General features: G+C 34.9%; 1 protein-coding gene and 1 long non-coding RNA gene across 4 annotated transcripts; both read right to left on the reverse strand.

Annotated features, from left to right (window-relative positions):
* Positions 1-1,927: 1,927 nt before the first annotated feature.
* On the reverse strand, positions 1,928-7,848 carry LOC147926703 (uncharacterized). 2 transcript variants are annotated; one of them, XR_015581737.1, is made up of 2 exons: positions 7,614-7,848; positions 1,928-2,386 (listed from the first exon to the last, which is right to left on the reverse strand). It is a non-coding gene; the product is annotated as an uncharacterized LOC147926703 (long non-coding RNA). The 2 variants fall into 2 exon arrangements; XR_015581736.1 differs by having other exon boundaries at positions 1,928-2,404; positions 7,614-7,822.
* A 7,459-nt stretch (positions 7,849-15,307) lies between these two features.
* Positions 15,308-17,182, reverse strand: LOC104746970 (uncharacterized). 2 transcript variants are annotated; one of them, XM_087486745.1, is made up of 4 exons: positions 16,797-17,182; positions 16,171-16,610; positions 15,899-15,945; positions 15,308-15,668 (listed from the first exon to the last, which is right to left on the reverse strand). In XM_087486745.1, the coding sequence occupies exon 2, from the start codon at positions 16,608-16,610 to the stop codon at positions 16,284-16,286; it is 327 nt and encodes a 108-aa protein (XP_087342871.1). In that variant the 5' UTR covers positions 16,797-17,182; the 3' UTR covers positions 15,308-15,668; positions 15,899-15,945; positions 16,171-16,283. The 2 variants fall into 2 exon arrangements, with proteins under 2 accessions (XP_087342871.1, XP_087342870.1); XM_087486744.1 differs by having other exon boundaries at positions 15,899-15,954; positions 16,797-17,115.
* Positions 17,183-19,692: the final 2,510 nt, after the last annotated feature.

Below are 19,692 nucleotides of genomic sequence, written 5' to 3' on the forward strand. Positions count from 1 at the left end.
ATTACATGGTTCACAGTTGTCAAGTTATATAGAGTATGAACTCATCTGCATCCCATTCTCTAGCAAAACAAATAGTGCGACCGTCGCTGCTGCTACGTTCCAAGTAGTTGTGAAAGCTAAACTGTTTTTGGTACAGGCTATTAGATGCATAAAGTCTATGCGTCTTGCTCCACATGTACATTGTATCACCATGGAAAGGGTTTATAGCCAAAGGAAAATAATCCAAATTGGTCACCGGGTAGATATCAGAAACTAACTGCCATTCTATGCTCTTAATTAGCCTCCACACACGTAACTTGTACACTTAGTTTTCACAGAAAATATTCACATACATGAGCAAATCTTGAGATGTTGTGCAACGTCTTGGGAATATCATCCTACTTTTGTTTCCAAAATCAGGCAAAATAATAACTGGCAATGATCAGATTCTGCCGCGTATAAATCATGGGATACAAGAAGCTCACCAAAATATTGAGAGTTGTGGTCTGAGTTGAAGCCAATCTAGTAAATGTTCCTGTTCAAAGTAATTGGATCGGTATAAATATTAGAGTTGAAGTGGGGAAGAGACTTGAGAGGAAGAGACTGGAGAGTGTGGAAACTCCGCAAGCCTGTTTCAGATGATACGAGTAAACTTAAGATGTTAGTTCTATCCATGAAAACAACTTTGTAACCTAAAAGGACGTCTTTTACCATTCGTGTGACGAGTCCAGGTCTGATGATTGCGTTTGTTGACTTTAAGGCTAGAGAACGAAGAGGCCGAGGAGGGATTTTCACACATTGTCGTGAAATCGGGTTTAGGGAAATGGTTGATGGTCCTATCAAAAGAAAGAAATGGCTGATGGTGATGGTATTAATATTATTATATTATATCAAATATATTTGGGTCGAGTCATATCTGGATCGACCACAATTCTCTCTCTAACTGTGCTGATGGTCTTATTGATGTTGTCTTGGGTTCCACTGCCATTACCATTTCCGATAAGCATTTCACTCACCACAATGAGGTCAATCAAACAGCTAAAAAGCCTTCTATTTTTATTTTTATAAAACTCGATTTTTTGTTGATCATGACATTGTTGGGAGCAGGTGATGTTGCTAGGACACGCTGATTGGTACACAAAATATAAGCTGATGCAAGGTAAATCTACAATGTCACATTGTGTTTAATTAGGCGTATTACTTTTAGTACAAGTTAAGAAACTTTATTAATTTATTAATTTGATTTCATTTATTTTCTAAATAAAGTTTTTCCAAACTGGTTACAGAGTCTGGGAAAAGTGGTTCCTTAGGACACAAGCACCACCACAAACCTCTTCTTTGTAATTTACAAATTGTTGCAATTAGTTCACAAGGTTGTTATTTTTTTTTTGTCTCCCGATTGATCGCTACAAGTGATCGGTAGGTTGTTCGTATTATTATTGCTATAATATATTGGAGATCATAATGGGCCACATTAAAAAATATATATATATATATATTCGTGCAATGTTCTTTTCAATGCTGTATTTAATTAAAATTTTACATTAATTAAATCTTCGCTCAATTTATATGCACATTTGTCATTTGTACACAGCTTAATTAGTTTTACTAAATAAATGGAAAAGAAGAAAATTCCGAAAATCAGTAGAATACTAAAACCTCTTCTTTATATTTGGTTTAAAATATATTTTAATTTATCAAAAATTGAAATTAAATAGAAGGCAAAAAAAATTTGAAGTTTGACCAGAATTTAAACTTTTAAATTTCTGGCTAATAACTACAGTATAATTCTTGTTTAACAAATCTGCCTTTTCCAGTTTGAGTTATTTTAAAATAGCATCACTGATTCAAATGGCGATTGTTGGAAATGAAATCCAAAAGTGCTAATAAATTGCTGGAAAGCTAATATGTGTTGGAAACAGAGCAAACAAAAATTATGGTCTGAGACTGATGAAACAATACATACACTAACACATCTTCCCGATTTGATCAACCCATTTAACAAAAATGTTGTAGCCGCACAATGTATCTATAACAAGATTCTAACACCTATATAATTAGAACTTAGCTTTATATATATACATATAATTTAATTCCATTATTACATCATACATACAACAAATTAACGCTGAACAAATGAAAAGATGGAGTTCAAGTTCTTGAGCGTCGACTTATTCCTCACTCTTGGTTAAAATGACCAAATATGACGTATGCCTTAGACATTGAACCGATTACCACCAATTCTAAAGTATCTTTCAAACTAATGTATCCCTTGAAGGTTCATTGTTCATTGGTTTGCCATAATCTTGATATGTTCATTGTTCAATGGTCTTCTCATAAGCGTCTTCCCATTCTCTCTTCGCCTTCTCCACTTCAACAACAACCTCATCCATGTCTCAACTCCAAACTTATATAAAACACAAAACTGCAAATTTTTAGAACATATTGAAACACACTTAGCCTATTAAGCAAATTAAGCAAAATGTAGAATTTAGATATCGAACTGACTTAATTTTATTAAACTCCCAAACTTGGGTATTTATACAAAATACAATGAGGTTTAAGATAAACATAAATAACATAAACTTAGGCTTAAGCCTTATCTCAATAACTTATAAGCTTTATCACAATATATGAGGAGCTATCCGCAATACTCCCCCTCACGTTGGAGTGTGTAAGTCATGAACACCCAACTTGGACAAAAGATAATGAAATTGATCCCGCCCCAATGCCTTAGTGAAGATATCCGCAAGCTGCTCATCAGTCCGCACATGTTGTAAAGTGATAATGCCATCACGATAAGAATCCCGCACAGCATGACAATCATTTTCTATATGCTTAGTCCGCTCATGGAAAACCGGATTAGTGGCAATGTGAATAGCAGCTTTGCTATCGCAGAACAGACGAGCAGGTGAAGAGAGTTCGACACCCAAACCTTTTAACAACTTACGCAACCATTTTATTTCTTTCAAGGCAACCGACATAGCCCTGTACTCGGCCTCGGCAGAGGAATGAGAGACAGTGTCCTGCTTCTTGGTCTTCCATGAAATAGGAGAATCACCCAAGAAGACCACATAAGCACTGAGGGAACGTCGAGTTAATGGACAAGAAGACCAATCAGAGTCACAATAAACAGTTAGTGTCAAATCCTTATCAGCCGTGAGAAGAATTCCCTGAGCAGGAACACCCTTAAGAAAACTAACAACTCGCAAAGCAGCTTCCCAGTGTGCCACACGCGGAGACTTCTTAAACTGAGCCAAAACGTGAACCGAATAACAGAGCTCGGGACGAGTATGGAGAAGGTACAGCAAGCGACCAACAAGACGTCGATAGGGCTTAGGATCAAGAAGAAGAGGACCATCATCGTTAGCCAGCCCATGGTTCTGTTCAAGAGGCGTGAAAGCAAGACGAGAACCAACATAAGCATTGTCAGAGACGATATCCATAGCATACTTTCGTTGAGAAAGAAAGATACCGTCGGAAGCACGACTGACTTCAATACCGAGAAAGTATTTGAGATTACCCAAATCTTTGATGGAGAAACAGCGACTCAAGTAGTCCTTAAAACTTTGAATCATGGAGCCAGTATTCCCACATATGACGAGATCATCAACGTAAACCAAAACATGAAGCTCAACACCATCACGAGAATATGAGAACAACGAGTAATCATCATATGATTGCAGAAAGCCAAAACGAAGCAACGAATCAGAGAGCTTCTTAAACCAACATCGAGGAGCCTGCTTTAAACCATAAAGAGACTTCCGAAGACGACACACTTTGCCAGGGTGAGTGTGACAAAAACCTGGAGGAAGCTTCATGTAAACCTCTTCATCAAGATCACCATGTAGAAAAGCATTATTAACATCCATTTGATACACTTCGGCCACCAAACATAAGAGAGTTCGAACTGTGGTCATGCGAACAACAGGAGCAAACGTATCATGATAATCTTCTCCCTCAACCTGATTATTACCAAGAGCCACCAGCCTAGCCTTATAGCGTTCTATCGAACCATCCGCATTGTACTTAGTTTTATAGACCCATTGACAACCAATAGCAACTTTATTAGGAGGCAGATCAACAACATCCCAAGTTCTGTGAATCTCAAGAGCATCTACCTCCTTTGTCATAGCATTATTCCAAACTTGGAGACGAATAGCTTCTTTAAAGTGCTTTGGTTCGACAGTGGAGACGATGGTAGCCAAGTAAACCCGATGACCTGCGGAGAAATTATCATCGGAGATAGAAACTGTCAAGGGAGACAAAGTCATACCTGGAACCGAAGACAAGGAATGAGAAGAAGCAGCAGGAAGAGCGTGATCGAGAGGGTGTGTACTAACGACATTGTAGAGAACATAGTCATGTAGACGAACTGACGGAGTAGTCTGACGTGTACTTTTACGATTCTGTGATTGAGACTGCAACTGAGAGGATGACAACGACGAAGAAATAGAGTCCGAAGCTAGAACAGGTGGAGAGACAACAATGCTAGTCGGACTAGGAACAGAGGCGGAAAAAGAGGAGTCAGGCGGTGTAGAAACAGAGGAATCAAGACTCCCCCTGTCTACAACAGTCTCTGTGACAAAAGAACTCCCCCTGTCGACAACAGCCTAGGTTACAGAAGAACTCCCCCTGTCTACAGCAACCGAATCAGAAGTCAACCAGTCATCATCAATAGGAACATGAGAAGAAATGACAGGAGTTACAGTGTGTGCAGCGGAGTAAGGGAAGGAGTCCTCACAGAAGACAACATCACGAGAAACAACGAACTCATTGCGCTCCATGTCTTAAACCTTCCAACCCTTTTTACCAAAGGGATATCCAACAAAAACACATACCCGACTTCGTTCCCCAAACTTGTCTTTGTCACGAGAAACACGATGAGTGTAGTAGGCACATCCGAAAACACGAAGCAAGGAATAGTCCGGCTTACAACCATATAGAAGCTCATACGGAGTTCGACCGTGATGGATAGAAGATGGTGTGCGATTGATCAAGTAAACAGCTGTCAAAACCGACTCTCCCCAAAACTTGATCGGTAATGAAGCCTGAAAAAGCAACGCTCGAGAGACATTAAGAATATGCCTATGTTTACGTTCAACCCTCCCATTTTGTTGTGGAGTGCCAACGCAAGAAGTGTGATGCACAATTCCATTCTCGCGAAAGTAAGAAGACAAACACATGAACTCTGTGCCATTATCGGAACGAACAGTCTTGACCATGTTACTGAATTGTTTCTCAGCATACTTAACAAAATTAGCAAGAACACAACGAACCTCGGATTTCTCAAGTAACAAATAAGTCCACACTGCTCTAGAATAGTCATCGACAATTGTTAGAAAGTAAACTGCACCACATGAGGCAGGAACACGATAAGGACCCCAAACATCACAATGAATTAAAGAGAAACACTCTTGAGTTTTATTAAGACTTTCTGGAAACACTTCTCGTGTTTGTTTTGCACGAAAACATACATCACACGAGTCAGAACCAACAGCGGAAGAAGATTGAGAAAACAAATGTAGAGAAGAAAGCACTGAAAAACTCGGGTGTCCTAAACGTCGATGCCACAAAGCTTTATCAAGGGAAACCGTAGCTGCATGAACCTTCGTTGAGACCACATCCGTAAGATAGTACACACCGTCACGCTCTTCACCGCTTCCAATCAGGGTCCTCGAAAAACGGTCCTGTAGGAAACAAATTGTATCAGTGAAAGTAGCAAAACACTTGGTTTGTTTCATAATCTGAGAAACAGAAATCAAAGTCCAGTTTAATGAAGGCACAAAGAGGACATTTGTCAACGAGACTTTGTCCGTGAGTAACAAAACACCCACACTCGTAGCAAACGTCTTGCTACCATCGGCAAAACCAACCGAACACGACGGAATGGACACAACATTGATCAACAAGGACAGTCTCCCAGTCATATGGTGAGACGCACCTGTGTCCAAAATAATATCACCAAGTTCAAGCTTACTAGACAGTTTATCGGAACCACCGTTGCCTGATTTTTCTTGAATCATCTGAGTCAAAACTTTCAACTGTTCAGATGTAAAAGCAGGAAAAACAGAGGAATTGGAACTAGTCGCATGAGCAGTCACAGGCTGCCCTCGTCCACGTCCTCCACCAGAAGATACAGAACCACGACCTCCTCTTCCTCGACCAGAAGAACCACGACCACTTGTATTGCCTCGCTTATTGCGATCCATCCACCAATCCGGAAAACCAACGAGCTGCCAACAATCCTTCTGTTCATGCCCGGTACAACCACAGTGAGCACAGGAACGTCCCTTTCCAAGTAGAGAACTGGTGTGATCGGTTCACAGCAAAGAAGAATCTCCACGAGAAGACTGCTCATTGTTGTCACTACGAGCCAAGAAACCAACTGCCTCGTGATTTTGTTGCTGAAGCCGAGCAGAGGACATTCTTTGCTCTTCACGAATTACTTTATAGTATGCAATGGCGAGACTGGGAAGAGGATCCATACTAATGAGAGTAGTGCAGAGTCCACCAAATCTTGAATCATCGAGACCCATCACAAACTGATGAAGCTTTTCTTCATCTCTCTCTGTCACAATTGCTGACAAAGTAACTCCACAGGAGCAAACATGACTCACACGATAGTTCTTCAGTTCGTCCCAAAGATTACACAATCTCCCATAGTATTCCATAACTGTTTGACCATCTTGCCTACACGAAGCGAGCTTAGCCTTGATTTGGTGAACACGCACCTTGTTACCAACAGAGAACCGGTGTTGTAGTTCTTCCCACAAGTCTTGTGCACTAGAAACAAAGGTCACGGTTGATTTCAATTTTGGCTCAATCGATGAACGAATCCAGCCAATGATCACAGAATTAACTGTTTTCCAGTTTTCAAGATCAGGACTATCTACGGAAGGTCTGGGGATAGTTCCGCTGATAAACCCTGTCTTGCGCTTGGCTTGAAGAGCATTAAGCATCTCTTCAGACCATTGAATATAATTATCTTCAGTTAACAGAACCGAAGTAATCATAGCACCAGGATTGTCTGAACTAGACAAGGTGTACGGAGAGATGACCGACTAGGCATCGGACTGAGCAACCAGAACTCCGGCGGAACCAGGGGAACGACAGATTCATTGTCAACCATGGTTTTCTTGTCACGCAAGAAAGCACAAAAAACAGAGAAAATATATTTGAAAAGAACAGAGAATCGAAACAATCGACTAAAACAAAACTTTTAGATCAATTTAGGCTCTGATACCATGTAGAATTTAGATATCGAACTGACTTAATTTTATTAAACTCTCAAACTTGGGTATTTATACAAAATACAATGAAGTTTAAGATAAACATAAATAACATAAACTTAGGCTTAAGCCTTATCACAGTATATGAGGAGCTATCCGCAATACAAAACGAATATGCATGAAATCCAAGTGAAAGGTTCCAAGGCACGAATTAGCAAATCAACAGCGATATACCCAACCTACTGAATCTTCGAATTCAATCTGCTAAAAAAGCTCTCTCTACACAGCCTACAACTATCACTCACTAGAGGAAAATGCAATCAGCATCAGAATCTAAAGGTTTCTTTATGAATTATGATCACGGAAAATGCAATAATACGATATAAGGGACACGGAACTTACATCGGTGGAGCGAGAGAGAAAGAACAGTGGAGAAATAGAGATAACGAAAATCGGATCTCTTTGGACACCGAAATTGGAGAAATTATAAGGCTGAAGCAGATAGGCGTAAGTGACGAGTAAGATCGGCGAACCAGCGAGGGAGTGTCGGAGATCAAAATCCGATCGGAGGTGGAGATCTCAAAATACGATTCTTTTTTATTTCGGAGGATGAGAAATAACTAAAACGACGTTGTTTTACGTAAATTATCGGTTTTAATACTAGAGATATACTACTAACCATTAGAGACACGAGTCGGTTTGGTAAAACCCGCGGCTCTTTTACTAAACGGGTCGGGCAACCGATTTTGGCAAACACATTCACTAGAGGTATCACTTCGACACTTCCTATAAGAATGTTTTGAAAGAGAGTTGGTGGATGTAGAACATGTTCCCAGAGTTGAACAGAAAGCTGATATTTTGACCAAGGTGTTGGTTCGGATCAGATTCATTGAAATGAAAAGCTTGTTCTATGTGACAAAGAATAATTTGATGAAGTTTAAGAGGGAAAATGTTGGATAAACTTCGACGACTTAGAGCCCAAGACATCATTAACAGGTTAATGACAAGATAGGCTAATAGAAATTGTCTAATTGTAATAGGAATAGGAAGAGGAAGTTTTCTATTCATTATAGGATTAGTAAAGGGAACTCTAGTTCTATAAATATCTTTGGTTGAATTGTGATTAAAGGTATGAGTTTTGGTGTTTAGTTTTGAGTTATTTTCTAAACATGATAAAGAGGGATATTCTTTATTCAAAGTTTCTCAAATCCTATAATAATAGCGATAAAGAGAAAATGCTTCATGAGACTTTAATTACCTCTTCTTGAGCTGCTTTCCTCATGTTATCCTTACCTTGTAAATTAGCACTTCTCAGGTTTACCCTCAAACTGACCACAAACACAATGACCCATATATATGTTATTCAAACACAATAATAGTAGCTCTGCTGCTACTGTGAACAATATTATTCATACCCTGTATTTGATAAATGCTTGAAAGAATTGTATGATAGGAAACACTCAAATTAGTTTACCCCATTTATCTTTCTACTTTGACTCTCTTGTTGAACCAGAATTCTAAGTGATTGAGATCAAACTCAAGCTCAAGGACATACTTTAAAACACCCATAGCATTGAGAAAGATATATAACATTTCCCTTAGTCTTACAAACTACTACAACGATGGACTCAAATGTACCCCTAACCCAAGGTTAAACGCCCACTATCACATCATTCGTCTTATTGATTGAATTACTCAACTGCCTAAAGACGACCATCATGGTACAAATTCATGGTTCCTTTATTCTACTTCTGAATGTTGTAGACTCCACAAGGACAAGCATATAAAAATAAATGATACAAAATAAAAACTGGCATCAATTATTTCAATGATAGAAATTTACGTCATTTAGGAAATGATGGTAACAAAATTACGTAAATATTCATTATTTAGGGAAGATCCACGTCGACAATAGCTTGAGAGAAGAAAATTACTCTTCGATAAAACAAACTCATCATCTTAGAATAAGGTGAAAAAGAAGAAGACTTGGGATTTGAATAAAGTTTAAAAACTTTAAATTTTATGTAAAATTTGTTGTATGAAATAAAATTTTGTTAAATTCTGTTAAAATTTAGCGTCATTAGTTTGTAAAAATTCATCTAAAATCTTAACTAGTTAATAGAAAGGTTAAATGAATAAAAAATCTCATCGATACCATGTAAATTATTTTAACTAAATAATAAATTATATTTAATGTATTTAAATATTATTAAATTTAAAAATAATTTTCTAATTTTAATTAATGAATCCAATTTCTTAAAAATTAACTATATTTAGCATCAATTGTTGACAAGTGATGCAATTCTAACAACAGTTATAAACAAATGATACAACAATGTATAATTAATTTATAGGCGTTTGAGAAACACTAAAAGGCAGATTATTTCCTCCGATGGATTACCAGTTCATATTTTCCTAAAATCATTTCTTCAAACTTTTGTAAAAGAAAAAAAAATTATTCAATATTGAAATTTTTTTTGAATTATTCTCATTTGGTTCATGAAGTTTAGATTATGCCCTCTTTGGTTTTTATCTCTATGCATTTATTCGTTCTAATTAAAATCATTCTTCATATTTACCGTTCTAATTACTTTTCTCCACTTAACTCCCAAAATATATTTGGTTAGTGACCTGTATAATATCAGTTAGTTTGAAATCAATCATTTTTCTCGACAAATGATTAAAATATGTCCTCAAAATTGGATGACATATATATGTGCTACATATGTACAAAGTCATTATATTGATGTACATGTTTTTTACCCATCTTCCATTTTAGTTGTGATACAAAGCCAAACATATTATTCTTACAGTGCCATTATACATTTGTACCAATATTACAAAGCCATTATACTTATTATTCTAAAACTAAAAGCCAAACATATTCTAACATTAAATACACTTACCATACCATCAATTATGATTTTCAAATACTTTTGTTTATGTATAAAGATTCCTTATGTACTATAATAATTATATGACCTAAGGTTTATACAACTCTCATAATATATTGGGTTTTGATATCTCAAAAGCAATTTAAAAAAAAAAAATATTATGATTTAAGTTTTTGTTTTTGCTAAAAAGCCTAAAATCATCCAAAAATATTTTTATACACTTTAATTATGTTTTTATATATAAAAAATATATGTGTTTATATATTAAAAATAACTTATTACAGTAGCGCCAATTCAACTTGAAGATTTGGTGACTCAAAATGAAAATTATTAGAATTCTAATATGTAATTAAAACATATTATAAAACAAATCACAACCACTAAACAATTCAACTTGAAGATTTGGTGATCTTTGAGGTTGCAAAACAGGTTCTATTTGATAACATTGTGGATCCGGTCTTTAAGTTCTGAAAATTAGATTTATATAGACTAGAACTTATTTTACAAAGCGATATATAACACAGATTTTATCGAAAACTCGATATAAAAGAGAAAAACCATAACAAGTAGCAGTCATCCCATGTTCCTTTATTTTTGCGAGAATTTGATCCTGTGAATTCTTAATGTTTTGGGTTATTGTTGATCTAATTGTACATATCATTTAAAAATCGATGTAATAATATCACACATCAAAACAAGTCCATGAGTTATCATGTATTCATGTAAGTTTGACCAAGTCATGAATATTTCTATTCCTACGATACTTACATGACCAAAGAGTTTAGTCTTATTTTGAACCAATAATTAAAACAACTAACCTTGTTAAGGTTTTTTTTTTAAATAAACTCGTCCATTTCAAACAGTTCAATTAGATCTAATTTTTTTTTGGTTTATTTTAGTTAATTTCTTTTGGAAATTTCATTGCCATTAATATTCGCCATCTTCCAAAATGCAGTCGTTCGCCTCCCGGAATAGTCTAATATTTATAATTGATTAAACTATTGACTGAGATACTTTATTTTTACTAACCAGTTTTAAAATATTTTTGTTTCTTACATATCAAATCTAATATTGGACCATTGTTATCCACGTACTGTACATCAAACTCCTTGCACTCTAACCTAGCCGCTTGAAAAACCCTTAATCTAACCGAGCATAATTTTGTCTTCAAACATATTATAAAAATTTTGAAATGTATTTTTTTTTAAACAAAAAATTCTTGAAAATACATATTTTTATTTTGATTTTTTAGTAATTTTTTTTACATGTGCTAATTTACTATTATATAAACTTATTCGTCACCTTATATAAACTTATTTCTAATATTATTTTAAATGTGATAAGTTTTCATTTTTTGTTTTTTAATCATCTAAAGTTTACTATATATGTATGTAGAACTATATAAGTTTATATGCATAAAATCTCTATTCATATTTGTATTTATTATTATTTCGTTTTTACTTCAGTTATATTTTAGTTTTTTTTTGTAAATTATGTCTTAGTGAAAAATAAATAATAGAAAAGTGTAGATTCTACCCAAAAAAAAATAATAATAGTAGAAAAGTGTCGAAATGAAAGGTTGGGTTCGAGGAACAAGAGTGCATTCAAGAGGCTGAGCCATGGTTAAGTTGAGTCCGCCAGCCTCTACCATTTTGACATTGTCTCCTTTGATTCTCAAGTCAAAACACAACACCATCGTTCCAATTGCAGTTCATATGAAAATAGGAGCTAGATCTGATCCAGGAAAGCCTTTCCTTCCGCTTCCAAAAGCAATGTGCTTCAGGGATTTTCTATCCTCACCTTGCCCTAAAAGAAACCTCTCTAGCTTAAACTCCTCAGGATCTTCCCAAGAATTAGAATTTCTCATGAATCATCACAGCATAATTAAGCATTATCACTACAAGTGTTGTCTTCTCCGGAACATAAAATCCTTTGATGTTACACTTTTCTTGGAACGTCCTTACCATGGGAGGTAATGGTGCAAACCTTAGCCGTTTCCTAAACTACAGATTGTAAATAAGGGTGGTTTGGTAGATCCTTTTCTTGAATCAATCCTTGTTTTCCCTACAACCAAATCGACTTCTTCTCTCAATCATTGTTGTTAATGATCTCAGCTGCCATTTTCCACTGTGACGCCGAGGTATATATTAGTGCCTCCAAGGAAAAGCTCCAGCAAACAAACATTTATGTATCGGAAATGTTATTCGATTTTTATTGAATCCATACCTAATGACAAGAGCATTAGATTACCAGGAAGAACGACATGATGTGGTTCCTAGTGATCTTATGCTCTGCGTTTTCGTTTTCGTTTTCGTTTTCGTCTCCGTAAGCTTCAACAACGTCCATTAAGTCCGTACCTTGATGTTCGTTCGGTTTCTCTTCATGTTCCACAAGAATCATATACAGCATCTCACCAAAGCTGTTGGACACATACCTTATTTCTTTCTAAAAAGAGACATTCCGAGCTTCTCAAGCGGCCAGCACAATGTGTTTGCCAACAAAATCTTCTTTGTCAAGTCATCCATAACCTTCCATGAATCTGAGCTAAAGTCATATATGTGCACGATTTCAAACCCTAAACGTATTTTTAGCTTGAGAAATACTAAAATATATATATTTTTAGATCGGCGAACCAGCGAAGATAAATTTTAAACCCTAAGAAGGTTATCTCTTCTTCGATCTATCTGTTTTGCCACATTGGTTCCTAATGTGCATGTGTCTTTTTGTTGAGAGTTGTAACGCCTAAGTAAATGCAATAAAACCACAAAGTCAGAACTTGTTTCCACTACGCTATCATTACAGATAATCCAGCCATAAGAAGTCTTCACAAGGGATAAGTCTCTTAAACAGTGGTAGACAAGTATCACAATAAGGTTCTGATTCAAAAAGGCAGACAATCTAACCATGATCCAAGTAATTACTAACAATCAATTTATTTGAATCTTTCTTTTTTATTTTTCTCCATAATGAAAGGAAATTTTTTTTCCCACAAGTTCATTGTATTACTTACTTAATACCAATTTTTAAATTAACTTGATGAACTCCAATCTCAATTTGAAACTAGTTTTGAAACCTTTAAAAGATCTACCTTTTTTAACTATATTTAAGTATATATATATATATATATATATATATATAAATGTTTTCCAAAAACACCACAAAAATTAAATTAAAGCTTTTATATTCAAAACTAAACTTTAAATCCTAAACACTAAATCCTACTTCCTAAAAACCTATACCTTTAATCTAAATTTGTCAACACAAACCTAAAATAATAAATTATACATTCTAAAAAAATCAATTTTTTGTGTTTGCAGTATTTTTAGAAAAAAAAACTTAAAATAATTTATATATTTTTCTTACAAACAGCATAAAAATTAAGGGAATTTGGCAGAATTAACAAAAAAAGTTTAATAAAAACCATTCTAACCATTACCTTATTATATTATACGTATTTTCTATAATATTGACAATTTTACCCATATTACAATATCAGTAGTTAAACAACAAACTCTCCTTCACATGCACTCTCTCCCCATTTTTTTATTCCACTTTCATTCGTTCATTTATAATATGCACTAAAATCTCACAAAAATTGTTTAGATATCCTCCTTTTCTCTCCTAGACAATGAACTCAATTCTTCTTTGTTCTTTGAAGAGTGAAACAGAGAGTCTTACACACTTCTCTTCCCCACGCATTAGACTCAAGCTCAAACTGTTGGCGATCAATTTCAGAGGATAAGAACCAGAACAAACCAGGGATCAATCTAGAGGACCTCTTGATGGCAGCCTGTACAACATAGTTGTCATAACAGTGTGTCATGAGACCACGACCAACAACCACAGGAGTAAGCTCGCGGATGATAGAAGAGGCAGTAGAGTCAAAGCCAAAGCGAATCCCAAACTGAAGAAGCTTGTTGGCAAATTTGTGGCATGCTCACTTGTGGATCCAGACAAATATTTTGACTGGGGTACAAAACATATATATTTAGAATATTAAAACTATATTATAAAACATATTTTAAAATATCTTTTTGATAACTTGAATTTGCATCTTTAATGAACCAAAGTTTTAAAAGTATTTTTTCTATTGGTATAGAAATATCTTTTAAAAATGTTAATTAGAAAATACACAATTACAAACTTACAATTCAGTATAAAATAGGCATTTAGATTTACATATCTAACCATATCACACAAAACCCTAAAAAAATAATAAATTATTTATAAACTGATAATATTTTTTAATGTTACTAATTTGCTAGTTTTACTATCATTTTATTAATTAAGATATATGTATAGTACAGTAAAAAATAATTCATTAAAAATTTTAACTGGAAATAGAAAAATTAGAGAAAACTAAATTCATATAATTTATTAAAGAAAAATAAAATTTAATAGAATAAAGAAAATGCAAAATACATATGTTAAGTAGAAAAGGAATTAAAAGGAAATGGCTAACAAAGGCATAGAACAAATATAAAATAGTAACCCCAAAAAAGAGAAAAATAAAATAGAGCTGAAGGATATAACTACACAAATCACTGGCTAATTTTTAAAAAGTAGTAAGGGGCACGTACTCCACCTTCTTACTGCCTAGATCCGCCCCTGCGGCATCACTAGTAAAATGACTTGTATAGTTACAAAATAATGTGTAGCTATAAGACAATATGCGTAGCAAATATCTATTTGTTACAGGTTTGAGACAAAAATAATTAGTAACTACTTACTCGTAGCAAAATTACACCTCATAACAATCTGTAGCGATTAGAGATACACATTAATATATAGCTGTTTGCTACTACTTAATACAATTATCTACAAAGTTTAGTTACAACTTGCGACGAGAGTTGTAGTAGCGAATATTCACAAAAAACAACAAATTTTGTGTGGATCCAGGAATCACAAACAGCTACAGGAATACTCGTCGTTACTTACTTACAAATTGTTGCGTTTTAGTTGTAGCAGATTATTGACAGTTAGCTTCAAATATTGCGTAATAAAAAAATCTACGGATTGTGACAATTAATTTATGACCAATTAGCAACAAAATGTTTCGTATATTCTGTAAGAAATTGTTACAAATGGCTTCGAAGTCATTGGGTAGAAATAGTATTGTGGCGAAATGTAAGTTTGTTACGGTATTGGTTGTTTGTGCTGCAAGTTTTATATGTGATGCAAGGTTATCTGAAAATATACCTGGAAACGAAAGTACACAATTAGATAGATAGAGCTTGACCCAAAAAAAAAAAGGTACATAGAGTTTTACAAGCGTACAACAGACAAAAGATTACAGAACAGAGTTTTAAACAATAGAACAGAGCAGAGTTTTAATCCAAAAGACTATAGAATCACCCGTAGCATTTGTTGGTTGAGCCGATGGGAAAGAGTTTGAGGAACCTTGAGGCATATATTCCACAACAGTTGCCAGCTGCTCTTGAAGAGAAGTCAGTTGACGTTCAAGAGAGAGTCTTTCCAGTGCACCAACTGAGCTTTCTCCACGCTCACAAATGTAGTTTTGTCCCCGGAGACCGAAGATCCTCCCATTCTGAGATGGTACCACCTATTGAATGGATCATTGTTAATAACTGTTGTCATAAGCACTAATATAGTGAATCTTTTAATACATTGTGTATGTGCATTAAGCAACCAAATAGTTAAACATTATCAATAAAAGCAGTAAATTGTGTAGAGTTAATGAAAGATGAACAATATAATGTATAGAGTAAAATGAAACAAAACTTAAAGTAAGTACGAAACTGATCCAAATATATATCAATGAGAAAATGTTACCTTATAGAACAGCTCATCCTCCTCAAGCCGAGTCAAACCTGTGCAATCTGAATCTCCTTGTGAGGCGCCATTTGATAACGTTAAGTCAGGATTCACAATATCAAAACAGAGTAAACGAAACAGAGTAAGAAACAGAGTTTATTGAATCAATCTGTCTTTGAATCTCTTCTTCGATCGACCTCGCCTTTTCATCAACAAAAGTGTCATCAGCTTTGCGGTGAGTCTCTCTGAGAATGTGATCAGTTACAATAAACTCATGGTCAGTAACTTACCATTAACTCTCGAAGCTCATGGTCAGTTACAATTAACTCTCGAAGCTCCTGGATTCTTGTGCTAATAAGGCATCAATGGTAAGTTGCTGATTGTTTATTCCCCTTCCGCCATGTCACCCTCTGCCCTGTCCGTGAATTCGCCCTCCGCCGCGTTCACCTCTGCCGTAAGTTCGACTATCACCACGACCCCCACCAATAGCAAAACCACGCCCACCACCAAAGGCACCACCAGCACCTTCACCACGACCTTCACCTCTGCCGCCAATATGACCAATAGCAACACCACGTCCTGCACCACGACCATCACCTCTACCACCACGTCCATCACCTCTGCCACCACGTCCATCAGCACAGGGACCACCACCACCGCCACGCGGACCACCAAACCCACGACCTGGACCAGCAGATCCACTGGAACCTTGTGATCCATTTGGATTCATCTACCGTGATACATCATTAAGAAATAGATCTATGAGTAATATAGACAACGAGTTTCTTATCACTTAAATGAGTAAATCAAATAAAAGATCTTCCATATTATGCCCAAAACTCATGAAAAAACCCTAGGTTGAGAAGGAAAAAAAAAAACCCTAGAGTCTGATATTTGAAAACCCTATTTACTTTACCTTAGCGTTGAAGAATGTTACGAAGGGTAAGCTTCTCAGGTGGATAGAGTTTGTCCGAGATTGAAAAAGTGGAGGGGAGATAGAACCGAGAGTGAGCTATGACGATGAAGAAATGAGTCAAACCGCTTTGTAAGGAGGCAAGGAATCCCAGGGATTAAGTGAGAACAGATAAGAAAGGTGAATGTTGAGAGATTGATGGTTCTCGGTTTGAAACCAAAATTTCAGAAGAATGATTTGTGAGAGAAGGTAAAGAGGCACACTCTTCCAATATCTATTCTTCAAGAGTTTTCGGCAATAGTCTTCTCTAATTCCCTTTGTTACAAAAGCAATAATTAAACACCCACTTGTGTGAAATTAAACTCTGAAATTGACGTGTTAGTGTTTAGATAAAGGACAGATGTTGTTAGATTAGAGTGTATAATCTTTTAATAACCAGTTTAATTCCCACTTGCGATACGCCACTGGGCCTGATGGGCCTTATATCAATGGCTTTAGCCTATTTATTTTGTGGGTATTTATGATTGCCTGTTAATTGTGTTAAGTAACATCTTGCCAAGCAAAATATTTGCTGAAACCCATCAATTATCAGCATTCCAAAGTTCACCTATCGATTAATAAATATGATAAATTTACCATATTTATACTAATATTTTTGCAGCAGTTTTTGCTCAAAAATATATTTTTAGAAACATTTACCATTAAATGTTATTAAATGCTTATATTCATATCCAAATAAATTTAGTTAACTCTTTCTACTATTTTTATAACCAACAATTAAAAAAATTTAAATATATACCCAAACACAACTAAAACATTTTAAATATTCATATATATAATGTTCTACAATTAATATAGATAGAAGATTTATTCCAAATTAAAAAAATTATTCACCTATCATCTCTTTTTGATTTTAAATTTTTAATTTAAATCATCATATAATATATAAAGTTAATAAAAAGTATTTTTTCTGCATATATTGTGAATTGAATTTTTTAAAACGAACATATATTACTCTATTAATATAAAAAGTGTGTGTTTAACATACATATATAGTAAATTTACCGTAGATAGTATATTATAAAATTTTAAAAAGTTTATAATTTATAATTAATATGTCTAAACTTAATAAAATTTTAAAATTATGAATATTTAAACATATTAAAATTTTAAAATAACACAAACAAATTATATAACATGACGGGTTATATGACATGACATGATTGGATTGATAATACTAAAAAATAAAATATAAATAATATGATACTTCAACACGGGTAAAATCTTTATTTTACTATTTTAACAATACCAGTATAAAATATGTCGAATCAAAATCATTTAATTAAGATTGTATTAAACAAAAATTATTGTGCGATATACTGCAAATTATATATTAAATCACTAAAATTGACAAAAAAGTACATTAGCAAATTTATTATTAAAATAGTTCACTAAAAAAAGAAAAACTTGCCCTACGGTATACCGCGGGTCATAATCTAATAACATACATTCGTTCAGAATACCAGTTACTACGACAACTAAGTTTGTAGCTAAATTTCATTTTGTGAATACAGTTGCTACGCGTTAAACTTGTAACGTTACCATAAACTTATTGTAGCAGATTGTTACAATAATTTAACATTCTTTTCATTATCTTTAGCTACTTTTGTGACAAGTTCTGTTGAGTAAAACCGGGCTACAACTTGTAGCGTTAATGTGTAGCAAATTTCCTACAGATTTAAATTGACACTTGCCGTAACTATATACCGACATTTAGTGACACATTAGCAACAAATGTTTTTAACTAATGAATTGTCACTAATTAGTAACAATCTGTAGTTATAGTTTGCTACTCTTGTTATCGTAACTATAACTCGTAGCTATATGACCGTGTTTTACTAGTGCATGCTAGTGTAAAACAATGGCTGGACATTTTGTTGACAAGACATGAGGACACTTGTGGTTGAGGTGACACCACAAGAAGCTGTAGGAAATAGCAGCTGCAAAAAGGAAGGAGAAAATATTGCATGAGTGAGAGTAAGCAATATATTGTCCAAAAACATGCAAAAGAGGGAAGAAAAACCAATTATATATGATCCACAAACATAAAAACTCACCCGTTCTTGTCATAGGCAACCTCATAGATGGAAGACACATTGGAGACAGTGGAGAACGAAATTGCTGGTGTGGCTAGGTCTACCATTCTCTTCAAGTTGCCAAGACGAGAAGGATCTCTAGCGAGAGAGAGGACTTTTCTTGAAGTGAGCAGTAACAATGGCTGAAAATAGCAAGTGTTCATTTGTTAAAAGGTACGAAAGAAAGTACCAACTAAAGCAATGAATGAGAGAAGCTTTTCTCTTTACCTGAAGCTGTTCAAGAGAAAGCTCTTGAAAAATCTTTTGAAGAAAACAATCAACATTGGGATAAGAAGAAGATGAAGATATTAATTACATGGTTCACAGTTGTCAAGTTCGGTCAGCACGCTATGGACCCAAAAATAAAGGTACCACTCTCTCTCATGATGGCGAGGAAGGGATCGGGTGAAGCCAACGCGGTAGAACAAACCTCGGAATGAATGGGTTATAAAGTATGAACTCATTTGGATCCCGTTCTCTAGCAAAGCAAAGAGTGCAACCGTCGCTGCTACATTATAAGTAGTTGTGAAAGCATAACTGTTTTTGGTACAGGTTAGTAGATGCATAAAGTCTATGCGTGTGGCTCCTTATGTACATTGTATCACCATGGAAAGGTATGTCCAAAGGAAAATAATCCAAATTGGTCACCAGGTAGATATCATAAACTAATTGTCATTCCGTGCTCTTAATTAGCTTCCATACAAGTAACTTGTACAATTGGTTTTACAGACAATATTCACATACATGAGCAAATCTTGAGATGT

This window comes from Camelina sativa, chromosome 15, assembly GCF_030686135.1.
Source record: "Camelina sativa cultivar CO46 ecotype springtype chromosome 15, ASM3068613v1".
In the NCBI taxonomy this organism is placed as follows: Eukaryota; Viridiplantae; Streptophyta; class Magnoliopsida; order Brassicales; family Brassicaceae; genus Camelina; species Camelina sativa.

Bases quoted from the DNA above. Each gene is read 5' to 3' on its own strand.
- LOC104746970 (XM_087486745.1), bottom strand. From the start codon at position 16,610: ATGAATCCAAATGGATCACAAGGTTCCAGTGGATCTGCTGGTCCAGGT.